General features: G+C 37.6%; 1 protein-coding gene across 8 annotated transcripts in view; it reads right to left on the bottom strand.

Moving 5' to 3' along the window:
* Positions 1-15471, bottom strand: part of patj (PATJ crumbs cell polarity complex component) — a 76008-nt gene that overhangs the window by 31196 nt on the left and 29341 nt on the right. For 5 of the 8 annotated variants that reach the window (XM_056759670.1, XM_056759671.1, XM_056759669.1 and 2 more), the window contains exons 28-30: positions 15034-15144; positions 13721-13780; positions 10432-10567 (exon numbers count right to left, since the gene is read on the bottom strand). In XM_056759670.1, the coding sequence (XP_056615648.1) occupies positions 10432-10567; positions 13721-13780; positions 15034-15144 (307 nt within the window). The remainder of the gene's footprint in view (positions 1-10431; positions 10568-13720; positions 13781-15033; positions 15145-15471) is intronic. The other 3 variants (XM_056759672.1, XM_056759674.1, XM_056759675.1) reach the window with 3 other exon arrangements.

Genomic DNA, 15471 nt, shown 5'->3' with positions numbered 1-15471 from the left:
TGCTCCAGATAAACGAGGGCCGGCTTCCAGCTAGCGCTGATGGATTGAAGAACGCTTTCTTCCGCCCCGGGCGTCTCGACACATCTCTTTCTGTCCCGCTATTAGACAAGGCACTGGATCTATAAGACAAAGACTGCGCGGACACAATAATGTATTTTGGATTGTTGGAGCGATATTTGCTGGCGGTTCTTTCGCTGTGAAGTTGAAGAGGAAGCAAATAATTGTCAGCTCTCAGGACGGCGGTGTGAACATGTTTTTGTTTAAATAATCTTTGGGTTAATACAAGCTAAACTCAGTCAACATCATGAGTATAATGTGACTACCAAAAAAAAAAAAAGTTTTTTGAAGCAGAAAAAAATAACAGGTTCCAAAATGTCATATTTTTGTATATTATTTTGTATAAAAAAATATTTGCGCTGTCAACCGATTAATCGCGATTAATCGCATCCAGAAGAAAAGTTTGTGTTTGCATAATAATGAGTGTATGTGCTGTGTGATTTTGTATCTATAAACACAAACACGGATATATTTTAGAAAAATATTAAATATAAAAATGATTACATATTTATATAGAATTTTTAAATATTGGAAAATGCTAAATGTGTATACATGTACAGTATGTGCATGTGGTTATAAAAACAAAATTATCATGCAGAGTACACAGACATATATGATGTAAACACAAAATATTATTCAGGATGCGATTAATATATAAAAATATAGAAATATTAATTATTCTGTAAAAAAAATCATTTAACATTTGAGACAAAATGAGCAGTTAATTTTTGTGTGCTAATAAATGTGAATATTTTGACTATGATTCCTAAAAAAACTACACTCCTCCGAAGATCCCATACCATCACACACAAATAAATACACTGCATTTGGAAAATTAAGCAGTTGTCTTACTATAAGTTTACACATTACATTTATTCATTTGTCTTACTATACCTAACGTATTTCTAGCTGGACGTATTTTGTTTAGATGATGGATGAGCTATGTTGATTGACAGTGTCTAAAAAGTGTAAAGAGTCTCCTGAATAGACTCTAATGAATGACTCTTTTTGCTTCCTTTTTCTCGCTCCTCTGACTGAAAATCAGATTCGAGAAGAGTCCTGTCCCTCACACATCAGCTTGAAGGGAAAGTGTAGCACCATTTTTTAAATTCTCCAAAATGTGCTTATTTAGTTTCCTGATGGAGAGTGTAGAGAGGGGACATGACGGAGGTCAGATTTAAACCTGAATATCCCGAATGTCTGCAGAGAATAATAAAAAGGCCAAACTGAATGACTCGTGAGGTAAACTGGTTTATTACAATCAGTGCTTTGCGAATATAAATACATAAATAGTAAACTGCAATAAATAATTGAGTTTGTAAATATTAGAATGAAAAACTCCAACTCCAGTTCTTAAAGATGAATGAAAATGTTAGATAAGTAAATCATGAATCGAAATGAGAATATGTAGACGTCCACAAATTAGTGATTTCCTATCAAGAAAAACGCATTAAAAAGGGACTTTTCATCCAAAAATGAAAGTTCTGTTCATATTTATTCAGCCTCTTGTCATTTTAAACCTGTATGACCTTATGAGATATGTTGCAGACTGTTGGGTACCAAACAATGATGTCACCCATCGACTTCTACTGTACACAAAAACCAATCCAAGTCAATGCATACCACCGTTTGGTTTCCCTTTTCCAAATACTGCAAAAGAAAGTCATATAGGTTTAACATGACATGAGAATTGAATAAATAATGACAGAATCAAATTTTTTGGGTGAACTGTCCCTTGAAGAAGAGTCCAACCTGAACCTAAGAGAGCCAGAAACCACCAAATACCAAAGAAGCCCCAACCAAGAACCAACGGACAGAGAAAAGCAACACGCAAATGCACAACACGCTCCCACACACCACCAGTAACCCTGATGCAACACATCTTAATCACAGAGCAAGAAGCCGCACAACTACCCTGAGACCGACCTGCACACCGCAGCCTATCAGCCCACAATAACATCTGAACCTTTAAGAACAGAAGCAACGAGAGATTAAGAAAAAAGAAGAATCCTTGATGATATTTTATTCCTGGGCTCTCTTGACGAGAACACAGATTACTATTGGGGAATTCCTGGACATATAGTCGCCTTCACTAGCCTGCAAAAGAGAAACAAAGATATTATTTGAACTTTCTTTGATATGCCTGATACGTCCTATCAGGGCTTATAACAGGTCTCGCTTGAGGCCAAGTGTGTGATGGTTATAATAATTTGTTTTATAAATTTATAGATTATTTTATAATGTTTTCCCGTTATTCTCACACACATATAATATTTTATATTGTTTATAACTTATATGATATCGTAAAAGGAACAGTGTGCCTAAAATATAAATAAAAAAGCACAGTTTTAAAAATGACTGTTAACAATAAATATAAATCATTATTAGTAATACAATCATTAATATTAATAAAATATTACATATACGTCATATGAAAAGACGCTGCTAGTCTCTCTAACACACTCTACAAGGGTCCACCATCCAGGACATCAAACTGATCAGGAGCATTGTAATCTTGGAGGAGAAACTGCTGAGGCTAAGCAATTTGATTTAAATATATGTACGAAAGCTGTCAAGGTTTCCGGGCCTGTCTAATGAATGCTGATCCTCATAAAATCAACCCTTCACCGCCAAGCATAAAACAGCCGCATTCACGACCCGGTCCGAGAAAATGCGAGAAAACAGATGAAAGGATAATGAAGGTGATGAAAACAGAGATGGACACGAGAAGAGAGGTAAGAGGACACGGCTAGCGAAAATGCTTAGAAGGTACAAAGTGAGGCGTTCGTGATCACTTGCTACTTTCTTCGTTCTTGAAAGACAACATTCGCAGCAAGTGCAGAGACTTCTCATTAGCTGCGCTTCATTACGGCTCATAATTAAGGCTGGTCTGAAGAACATCGAGACGGTGTTTCGGCAACTTGTCACGTTCTTCTGGAAAACCAGAGGAAAGAAGATGAAATGCGGAGGAGTGCTAAGACTCGGTTCTTGCGATTGCCACCAGTATAAGATATTAGTGATGCACTATAACACAGTTTAACCAATTTTTGTTTCAGCTTTTTATAGTTCTTGTAGAGTTCTGTGGTGTTAACTTTTGTAGTAATATTTATTATTAATATGTAGCATCAATGTTTTGGTGTATATTAAGCTCAAGTCAATTCTGAGCTTACATCATTAATTACGTTATATTGCAAATAAACAAAAACTGTGAAAATGTTCACATATAAGAAAAAATATTTTCCAAATTTCTGTAACACAGGAAAGGTGGGATGCGATTATGGGTGACTACATCTGATACTTGGTTCGTGAGTACAGTATTAGTCATAAAAGACAAAAGCGATCAAATGTACACTTCTGAACTTTCGGACGACTCATTTTTAGTGACTGTTATGTTAAACTGTTGTTTTGAGCTCATTGTTATGCCAGTACCTTGTCGTTTCGGCATACGAGTAATGATACCATAATGTACAAATGTGTGATTTTTTTTCTTCGGACTATGTATTGTCGATGGCAAAAAAAAATTATCTGATTTTATTTTTTCAGCATGTTAAACTTTTCATTTCGAAATGGGTAAAATGATACTCACGATTATTGAGATGTTGATTTATGTTATGTAGTAAATATATTACACTTTACAGCCAATTAATACAACAGCAACATCGCATTTTAAACAGTGCTATCGTCTGTACACTCTGTGCCAAAAATTATGAATGTTTCGTGCTTGCACTTAACACTTAATATCACAAGGATTATGATTAGATGAGATTTTTGTAAATTACATAGAAGAACGGAATCTCCTCAAATCTAAAGTGCTTTGAGTGCCCAGAAAAGTGTGATATAATTGTAACAAATTATTATTATTATTATGATTAATCACATATGCAGAAATTGTCTACCGATATTAATCAAAATACGCAAATCACATTATGGGCAAAGTAAAAAAGGTAAGATGTGTTTACACAATAAAAATAGTTAATAATAATTATATAAATAAATCATACAAATAATTTCAAACAATATTTATTATAGATGTAACAATATATCGGTCAATAATCATTATTGGACGATAAGAGCTATTTTTCACACAAGGGCTATACAGCCGATAAATATATCCTATCACTCAAAATAAGCAAAAATGCTATGATTTTGTGCTCCGTGTATAGAAAATGTAAAGAAATTTGATGTCCATTATTAATAGTCATATGAATTAATAACATTTACCAAGTTAAGAAATATGGATGAAATTAATTTAAATGCGAGTTAATATAATATCGGCATCAGTAAAGGCATCAGCAGATATCACTCTAGTCTAAACTATCGGACTCGGTATAAGTGGAGAAATTTTGTAGCGATGCTTCTCTAAAATGTATTCAATATTTAGACAAAAAATCTCCTGCTCTAAATCAAAAACTTTTGATTTGATGTGGTTTCTTATGACGCATGATTTGTTTGATACGCTCACACCTGTTTACCTCACTGATCTCTGAGCTCAGGTACAGTGTTGAAAACGTTTCAAGGTCAAGATGTCAATCCCAAAAGGAAAAAACACAAGTTTCGAACTTCACACGCAAAAAACAACAACATTTAGAGCCACTTAAATTGCTTTGGATAAAAGCCTCAGATAAGCAAATAAATGGAAACTAGGAAATCAAACATGACAGGAAGTGACTCCTGTCAATGACAGGTAGGTTAGTGCAGAAAGACTGTCAAGGCCTCCCACTACATTTCAGAGCCGCAGGGGTGAAATAGACGAAGAACGCTCTGACATTGATGGTTGTACATTTAGCTGCTGTTTGGCAGCAGTCCACGAGTCCAGCGCGCTAATCCGTCGACGTGCGGTCTCCAGGCACACACGCAGAAGGCTTCATGCAGCACGCCGGATGCAAGCGAGCCTGCGTGGGAACATGCGCGCAGCGGGTAAACAGACGGCCTGCCAAACTCCTGGAATCACTGAAGTTATTAATCATGCAGCAGTAATTACAGTTGGCAGGGAGGGGAAGCGACTGCAGGGGCGTATCGGCCACTCATACATGCATACAAGCACACTACTGGGGAAAGGCTGGATTTTGAAAAAGAACATGCACAAGGGACATCAGGATGAATCTGAGATGCAGATGAAGTTCTCACAAAGAGAGTTAATCAGGTCAGCGTGCCACGCTTGGCAATCTTTTGCATTCAATAAGAAAAAGTAGGTGGTGGTTGAGGAGATGCCCCCTTATCATGTAAAAGCGCTTTGAGTGCCCAGACAGAAAAGCGCTATATAAATGTAATGAATTATTAATTATTATTAAAAAGTCTTATACTGTACAATCCATGCAATTCATCTGAATTGATGGCAAATGTCGTCGAGTGTCAATTTTATGCAGGTGACAGTGTGGAAATGACATATGGGAGAGACTCCGGGGCGTGACCTCCACCCGTACCTGGGATTTCCCCCAGGACCATCTCTACCAGAAACATCTACAGCCTGCAAAGTGCAATGACATTGAAACAACTGAGAGAGAGATCTACGCGAGTGCCATTTTAAGCAGGTGTTCGCATAACGGTAAACTTGCAGGTTCGTGCAAAACAAACAAAACGTCAAAACGTCCCATCTAAATCACAATAACGCGAATCTAAAGGGAAATTGTTATTCCTCGGCATACAAGTCGCACACATCTATGACTGCCAATCCCAGGCCACAAAGCACCGTCCTCACTTCAGGATTGAAAACTAACGCTGTAGCAGGTAATGCTGCCAAAGATGGATCTAGAGGGAAATCAGGTCTTTTGTCTGCGGTGAAAAACCTGGCGTCTTCTATTTGACCATCTTGCGAGTTCTGTATAATTCAGTAGGCTGACTGATGTCCTGAACTGGAGATAAATTGCCACATGAAGGTCCCTTTTCCAACGCTCAACAATTGTCTGCTTGTTTGGCTTTCAGCAGAGAAGCTAACAGATGGCAGCGTTCACTCATTCTCATGAACGTGTAAATCTGGAAACGGTCGACACCAGAGCTACGCTTTGCGAGATACATGCCAGAATATTTATAGACAAATATACAAAGTATATACAAAGAATATAGAAAGACAAAAATATTTAACCCTCTTGTTATGTTGCCATCTTCTGAAAAGTATCCTGATTTTATATTTAAACTTTTTTTAAATAATAAAAAATGGATGCATGTTATTATGGCAAATACATGAAAATAATTATGTTTTCAGTTTTCATTTATTCTGTTCGAAATCAGTTCAGAGAACTTGGCAATCACATGTGCAGATAAAATACATACGCATCAAAAAATAATGTTTGTACTAATATTTTATTTTAAATATTTGTTCGCTAAAAAGCGAATCATTCATTTTGGGGTAACATTTGTGTGGTCAATATAGATGTTTTCTAGGATGTGTATGATAGACCGTAAACAGTGAACTTACGATCTGTGTTTGGTTAAAATATGACAATTTAATAGATATTAATTCATAAGAATGTTTTACTGTATAATCATAATCAATTAATTTAAAGCTACAGTAACGTTTTTTTTTATGTGTTCCCGCTGAAACTGTATATAACCCCAAACATAAAAACATTGCTAAAATTTGAACTTAACTGGAGTGTTCAAAATCTAATCAAATTAAAGTCTACATATTGCAGTTTTACATTTAAAGGTTCTGTGTGTTAGTTTCAGAGCACACTATTGGCGATTTAGGAAATTGCAACCTACAGCTCCGATACCCCCCTCTCCCTCCCATTAGAGAAGCTACGGTTGGCGTCACAGGACAAAAGGGTTCCGTAAATGATAGCGGCCATTATCGGTGGTGTTGATAATTGCAGTCTACGTCTCACAGGCGAACAACAGGCCGAAGCTACGGACACAGGACAGAGATGTCGTCTGAGACAGCAGAGAGTAACCTTTGCAAGTCAAGTGACGAGGTTTATTTACAAAGAAAAATAAATAAAATAAACTGCCTTAATTCATTATTTACTCTAATCGTTATAGTGAATATTATCGTTTCTTGTTTAGCATTGTGTCAGTGATGTATTCGCTTATCTTGCATAGTATTTTTTGGCACGGTAACTTGGTTTGTAACTTACTGCCTATTGAAACCGCTTGCTAATGCTAAAGGCGTGTAATCTAACGGCGAAAGTCTCAGCAGACGTTTGGCATCACCCCAATTGATCAATTGTATCTTCTCAAATCTTCGTCTACACTGTATTGCTGATAAACTATGCAACTTGGAAGTTTGAATTTTATCCTATCAATTATTAAATTACACTTTTGTATGCACAGAAGCTAAGCAGTATTATAATATAATTTACATCCGATTTATGCTAATTATGATTGAAAAAATGATTTCTAATTTGATTTGCACACGGCCATGCAAAAAGGAATTATAGTACAATTACAAAGTGCTAAAAACAAGGAAAAACTCACTTGATGCTCATCTATTAGCTGTAGCTATCAAACAAACAGTTCACTTATATAGCGGAAATTAGACAAATTTAGCGCTCCAGCATAAATCTGGCAACTTCAACGTAGCTTAGCAAACCCTCTATCGGCTCTTGTGCAGAGTATGTGTGGTCCGCCATTATCGCAAATTTTGCTTCTTACTGTAACAAAGAACCGTTTATAATTCTAATAAAGAACATGACAAGAAAATGATGTTATTGTTCTTCCTCTTCTTCTGCTAATCCTTCTATGTAGTCGCTTTGCAAGCTGCCTCAAAACACAGCTGAAGAAGAAGAAATAGTCCCAGTGCATCCTTCATTTTACGAAACGTGCTTAGTTTGTCCGTGTAGTGTAACTATAGAAACATGGCTGTGCACATTGATAAATTACATGTGAGGGTGTGCCCGCGGTGTATATACATAAAATGGCTCATTGTAAGGTAATATAAACATTTCGGTTCATTTTGTAAGGTATTTCTTCACCACTCACAACATCGTTTTGTATTATATATTACATTTTGGTGAATAAATCCTTTAAAAATCCTACACACTGTAACTTTAATACAGCGTTTTATCACGGAACCAAACAGCGTATGGATGCGAGTGAATTATAAAACAGCTAGGGCTGTGAAACGATTAATTGCAATTAATTGCACAGAAAACAGAGGAACAGTGAGTGATATAATTATTTAATCCCCTTTTGTTGCCTGCTTACAAAGAAATGAAGGGTCTATCATTTTTATGGTAGGTTTATTTTAACTAATAGAAACCGAATATCAACCAAAAATGAAGAGGAAGAATTGTATATAAAGGTTATAAATTGTTGCATTTCTTTCAGTGAAATAAGTATTTGATCCCCTACCAAGTAGCAAGAGTTCTGGGTCCACAGATAGGTTATGTGCCTATATGGACCGCAGACTAGTCCGGTGACTTTAAGAAAGTACATTCTTAAAAGCTTTTTATGTATATAAAAGATCCCTGCCAACATAATCTGTATCTTCCATTTCAACCTCTCCACCACCATGGTCAAGACCAAATAGGTTTCATAGGATGACATGGACAAGATTGTAGACCTGCACAAACCTTGAATAGGCTACAGATTGAAGCTTGGTGAGAAGACAACTGTTGGTGCGATTATTTGGAAATAAAAGAAATACTAAATAACTGTAAATTGCCCTTGGTCTGGAGCGCCCTGCAAGATTTCCCCAATGGGATAAAGATGATCATGAGAAAGGTTAAAGATCAGCCCAGAACTATACAGAAGAAGCTTGTGATGATTTCGACTGTTAATGACAGTTAGGACCACAGTTAGCAAGCAAACCATTGCTAAAACGCTATGCCACTTAAGATTGAAATCCTGAAGCACCCGCAAGATCCTCCTGCCCAAGAATCTGAAGTCTGAAGGCTTTGGCGAAAGTGCTGGCACTGGTTTGAGACCAAAATTGACTCTTTTTTTTTTTGTGGAAGAGAAATGCTGACTATGACCCCAAGAACACCATCCCTACAGAGAAGCACAGTGTTGGAAACATTATGCGTTAGGGCTTTTTCACAGCTACGGGTAGAGGAAGACTTCAACGCATTGAGGGGCGGGCTCTTGTACCATAAAATGTTGGATAAGAACCTCCTCCACCTAACTAGATCAGTGAAGATGGGTCATGGATGTGCTTTTAACATGAAAAATGCCCAAAACATAGTGCCAAGACAACCAAAGAGTGGCTTAAGGAGAAGCACATTTGATGTCCTAGCCAGTCTCTAGACACTTAGCCTCCTTCACAGATATTCTATAGGACTAAACTCAAATTTGCTAAGCGACAACCAAGAAACCTTAAAGATTGACAGAGGAGTGGACTAAAATATATCCTGACACATGTGCAAACCTGGTGACCAACTATCAGAAATGTTTTAACTCTTGCCAACAAGGGTTTCTCCACCAAGTACAACGTTATGTTTTGCCCGGGGATCAAATACTTATTTCAGTGACTGATTTTTTTTGTATATTCTGTCTCTATCGGTTAAAATCAACGTGCCATAAAATGATAGACCCTTCATTTCTTTGCAAGCAGGCAAACTTACAAAATCACCAGGGGATCAAATAATTATTTCCCCCAATGTATATTATGCAAACACAAACTTTTATTCTGGAAATGGCGATTAATCATTTGAGCCGCAAACATGGTCAATGTCACAAATTTGCTTCCATATTAGTAACCTAAAAATAGCGTCATACAGTTTTATATATTTTTTGACCTTTAACATCTTGTTTGCTTATTAGGAAAAAGATTGATTGAAAAAAGTGAATATCAGACCTTTAATGTGAGACTTCTAATCCTCACTGTACTCTTCATGTAATACCGTTTTTAAATACACAAATTCCAATCCAAAATACACAAGAGTCAGCAAATCGTGACACGGCGATTAGTCTTATCGCACTTCCGACACTGCAATCCCATTTTACACCGTAATCCAATTTTAACAAGTTTTAAGCAAAGTTTGTGTTTATTTAACACTGAATAAACTCAATACAACGTATCTCTTATCTTAATCCACGAGCACACGTTTCCTAATGTTGAGGGATTAGTAAAAGTGCTGACTGCGTCGTTCCTGAACGCGCCGGAGTAAAGGAAGCTGCTGAGTCTACCGTTTAAGCAGTAAGGCATGTTGACGCCTTCAGCATCAATGGCTGTTGACCATCAACATCCCAGTATCTCTTATGAACTGCATTACAAATGACTCCTCCTTCAATTTGATTGATGGGAACGTGTGCTTTAGCAAATGATAAGTACTCGAGTAAATAATCAGTGACAGATCTGACAGTCGCAGGAATAAACACACGTCACATGCACAATGCAATCATATTTGCAGTGCACAAGAAATAAAGGCCAGAAAACTATTTCGAGAGGACTCAAACATGGAAGGGCAGCCTAGTTGTTTGCATCAGAACACTCACCTCTCGACTGCTCCTCACTCCCCTCTTCCTCCTGCCGCTCCTCCTCCTCCTCCTCCTCCTCCTGCATTTGGGTGGGAGGTCTGTAGGGTGGGGGGAGGCGCATGGGTGGAGGGCAGCTGGCCTGACCCGCTTTCTGCTTAAGAAATCAAAAAAGCTCCTTTAGAGATTTGACAGATCAAACATTGAACCACACTCGAGATGCTATAAACAGATGAAAGCACACATAAGGAAGTTAGAAATTAATGTGAATTCGTGGTGATGTGAAAACAGGAAAAGGAAAAAATGGAAGCATTTGATTGGACAAAAATCTGTGTAGAGCAGAACGAGTCATCAATAGTTCTGGGCTGTCGTCCCAGAGGAGAATGTAATGCATACTAATAGCGAATTTGGTCATAGGAGTATACTAAAATATAAATGTTAACTGCAACTACTGTGGCATGAGAAGTTATTTCCTTACTGATTTAATAATAATGAAGGTGCGCCAGCTGGTAAAGTATGACATTTTACTTTAGTCAGAGTGATAAACAAGGTCAACATGAAAAAAAGTGAAGCGTTCTGAGAGAAATATGCAAAAATAAATGCAATCACACACATTTCATGCTAAATGGGAATGGATTTCTCAGGGGTGCCCTCAGTAAGCCGAGAAATAATATCACATTTGCGCTGTGATTTTTATCAAGGTTGTGCGACTTAAAGTATTTTCCATTTGGACGAAATTAAACTCACAAGCACTTCTGTGAAACAAATTTAATTACACCCCTCATGGAAAACTACTTCTGCCTGAATCAATGTGTTTATGTGCGTATGCATGTGTGAGGGAGAGAGAGGTCTAACTGGCAATAGATAAAACCGCTAGAACAGGAACAAACGTAACTGGTTACAGCTAGAAATCATGCAGTGGGCTATATCAAAAACTGCTACCTGTGGTTGAAAAAGCCTCAGGTGATGGTGCTAAGAATCATTGGTTTAAGTCATCCATATCCAAGAATCAGGCATTTTGACCCACACAGGTTCATGGATTTTTGACAAATTTAAGATAATATTACCTTTCATTGGACCCCAAATTATATTATTTCTTCATTTCTAAGAAAGTGTTACGTACAATCACTACTATTGGACTAAAGATTACTAAAACGTAACTTTTTTCTTAGGGTAAACCTATGGATTGGACCTTCACTAATAGATAAATACATAAATACAAAATATTAATTTAATATTTTAAAGGTCCAGTGTATGAAATTTAGCAGCATTTAGCGGTGAGGTTGCGAACTGCAACCGATGGCTCACTCCAGCCCTAGATTCAAAGCACTATGGTGGCTGACAGGAGATAACGTATTTATGAAATGCGCTCTGTAGCAGTTTGTCCGTTTAGGGCTACTGTAGAAACAACATGGTGAATTGCATGTAAGGGGACCAGCGTGTGTGTAGATAGAATTAGCTCATTCTAAGATAATAATAACATAACGCTTCATTATAAGTTGTTTGTACACCTATGAAGATGTAGCTATATATTTTTATCTTCGGACATATTAGCATCTATAACTGATCTATTAGCGCTAATAAGATATTAGCAGCCCTCTGGAGCGTCATAACCCAGTTTCACCGCTACAGAGAGCTCAATGCTAATTGATATCTAATGAACGATGGAAAAACAATACAAAGGGGGGGAAACACCATCAGAGGTGTGAGTACAATCATTTACGTGATTGCGTCCGAGGCTAATTTTGCTACGCTAGGAACTGAGTGTGCTGTAAGCATTGGATGCAAAAATTTTCAAAGTCGAATGCAGTTACACAAGACTCAATTTTCCGAACATAAAAGCATTTTCTGTTGGAAACAGGCCGAAATGTTAATTAAATTTGCCGAGTGTAATTAGAGGGACCAGCATCGTGATTGCTGTAAATAATCACGTAGCCTCAGGAGCCGAATGTAACTAATGGATAGAGAAGCTATTAGGCAAATTACCGTAATTTCAAATTAATTGCTTGATAAAACTGGTTTACTGAAAATACGGCAACTCCAGAGGTACGCAGAAGATTTCAAATTGGAATTCTTCAGCGGGTCTCTCGAGGCCAGACACCGTTTCTCAGAATTATGCAAAATTGTCCTCGGGTATAACATAGTGTGACCGTTTATACCAGCCTTTTACACTTGCACTAGTTCAAACATTTTGAAACGGACCCTTAAAGGGACAGTTCACCCAAAAATGTAATGACACACTCTCAAATTGTTCCAAATCTGTATAAATTTCTTTATTCCGATGAGCACAGAGAAAGATATTTGGAAGAATGTTTTAACCAAACAGTTCTTGGCCCCCATTGACATCCATAGTAGGAAAAATTGCCCCAGAACTGTTTGCTTATATACATTCTTCAAAATATCTTCTATTCTGTTCAACAGAAAAATAACTTTAAAACGCAATATTTCCTACTATGGTAGTCAATGGTGACCAAGATCTGTTTGGTTACAAGCGTTCTTCCAAATATCTTTCTCTGTGTTCATCAGAACAAAGAAATTATACTGATTTGAATCAACTCGTGAACTGTTCCTTTAATACAGCATTCTGCTTCATAAGGACGGAACCCAGGGTGTGATTGTTATGGGCAGCTGGGTGGTAATAACAGGATCATTATAGAAACTGCAGTTGCACTGAGAATCTAGATCAGCGAATGCCGCAGATCTGAGCTCAAGTCCTGACGCAGCAGACAGCCACTTACAGAGCAGAGCGGTGAAGCACTGAAAACACAATCTAGCAGTTTCTGTAAAAAATATTAGTAGCCTTCCTATTTAGTTGCTTATCCTTTTATTGTTTCAAAGAAGGCTTTAGAAAAGGCCAAAGAAGTTTAAGAGACAAGACCCCAACACAAAGATTAAATGGTTGAAATATTAGCCAGTACCGTATTTGCATTTCACTGCAGGATTTAGCTGTTAAAGGGATACTTCACCCAAAAACGAAAATTCTGTCATCATTTACTCACCCTCAAGTTGTTCAAATCTGAGTAAATGTATTTGTTCTGTTGAACACAAACGAAGATGTGGGAAACCAAACCGTTCTGGGTCACCATTGACTACCAGTGAAGTTTTGTACCCTACTAAAGTAGTTAATAGTGACCCAGAACAGTTAGTTTACAAACATTCTCCCAAATATCTTCATTTGTGTCCTGCGTAACAATAACATTTATACAGGTTTTTAATAATGACAGAATTGCAATTATTAAATTATTTATAATTATTATGAAATATCCCTTTAAAAGGCAAAAAGCCACAATATCACAGGCTTGCAACTCACCTGGGCGGCTTTCCTTTTAGCTTTATGCTGCCTAATGCTGGAGGCCGTCACAGAAACAGGCTGCAAACACACACACAGAAAGTCATCCTCGTGGAAAACCAACCCAGCTCGAGAGATCTGTGTGTTCCCCGGCTGGAGCTGAGAGCGCACGAAATCAATTGTCTCAGGCAGAGAAAGACATCAATCAATGACATCCTGTTAGCATCGCTATTATTATTGAAAGTGCTCTGACACTTTTGAAAGCATTCAATCAGGCAGCATTAGCATCTGGCCGTGGTACAGCACCACAAGGGACACCAGAAAGCAATACTCAAAATAAACCATGCCAAACAAGCTAGAGGCAATCGGCACAAGGCATGATGGGAAAAGTGACACTGTTAAAGGATGTCACATCCTTATGTAAGAATATGACAGCCTTTAGGTCATCGAAAGTGTGCTACAGACATTTACCTCAAGACCGGAAGCGTCCATGGAGCCTGCTGTCATTTACCCATGATTTTAAACAGCTCTTGTACAGCAACTGAGTAGAATTATTATTGTTGAACTGGAAATGAATTGCCCCCATTTTCAGAACTGAAAGCACTCAACTATGAATCAAGAGGCGGGGGGCATCCTATCTCAGGTGCACAGCAGCAGGAAATGATTATGGGGTTTCAAATGAACCTGGCTAAGTGTCCCGCTGCATTTCCTCTATATCGGCAACTGGCTTTGAAGAGATCATCCCAGCAGAAATGAGGGGAAGACAGCAGCTTATGTTATCGATTTTTTTTTCTATAGTATTTTAACATTGTACTGTCTATAATATGATCCCTTTATTGTTAGTAGATAAAAAAATGTGAATTGGATTCATTCATTTACTAAGATTGTTGCAGTGCATTCTGGGATTGTCGTATCAGTGGAGGATATATGCAAAGCTGCACCTTCAAAATGAAAATTCTGTCATCATTGACTGAGTCTCTTGTCATTTCAAACCTGTATGACTTTTTCCGCAGAACACAAGAGAAGATATCTTGAAGAATGTACAGAATGTGCAATGGTTACTATCGAAGTTAATGGGGGGCTGTGATGTTCTGTTACCAACATTTTTCAAAATATCTTCTTTTGTGTTCTGCAGAAATCAGAAAGTCATACAGGTTTGAAATGACAAGAGAGTGTGTAAATGATGAAAGAATTTAATTTTTGAGGCTGAACTACTTTAAACTTTACCCAAAATAACGTATTTTGGAAATGATCTAGGCATGCTTTTTTGTTAGACAGCTCGATGTGTTTTGGGACAGAGCTTGTGTTTGTGTGGATGTGGAGGGCCGGTTTACCCGTGGAGTGGAGGAAAGACTCTGCACAACGAAGACTACCGGATTGGAGGCTTTTTTGATAGCCTGTACTGCCTCCTCATGGTTGGCGTTCTGCAAGTCCACCGCACACACCTATTTATCAGAGATAGAAGACGAGGGGACAGAACAGGAAGACAGAAGCAGATAAGAGTGGAATTATAGGAGCATGATTTTAAAACAATAATTGGCATTATTCTTAAACAACTTTAAAGGGGTTAACTGGCCAATCATAGCACACCTTGCTTTTAAGAGTGATGAGCTTTGTTAAAAATCAGCGCGTTTCAGAGAGGAGCATAGAGGAGTTACAAACATGCACGGTATGTGGAAAATACAGCATTTTTTAAACTTAAATTGTGTATACCCATTGTGTGACAACTAAAACAACCGATAATATTCGTTTTAGCCATGTCAAGTTCCTCT

This window comes from Triplophysa dalaica, chromosome 10, assembly GCF_015846415.1.
Source record: "Triplophysa dalaica isolate WHDGS20190420 chromosome 10, ASM1584641v1, whole genome shotgun sequence".
Taxonomy (NCBI): domain Eukaryota; kingdom Metazoa; phylum Chordata; class Actinopteri; order Cypriniformes; family Nemacheilidae; genus Triplophysa; species Triplophysa dalaica.
Note: the sequence above shows the minus strand (reverse complement) of the source record. Positions and strands in the feature narration are given on the sequence as shown.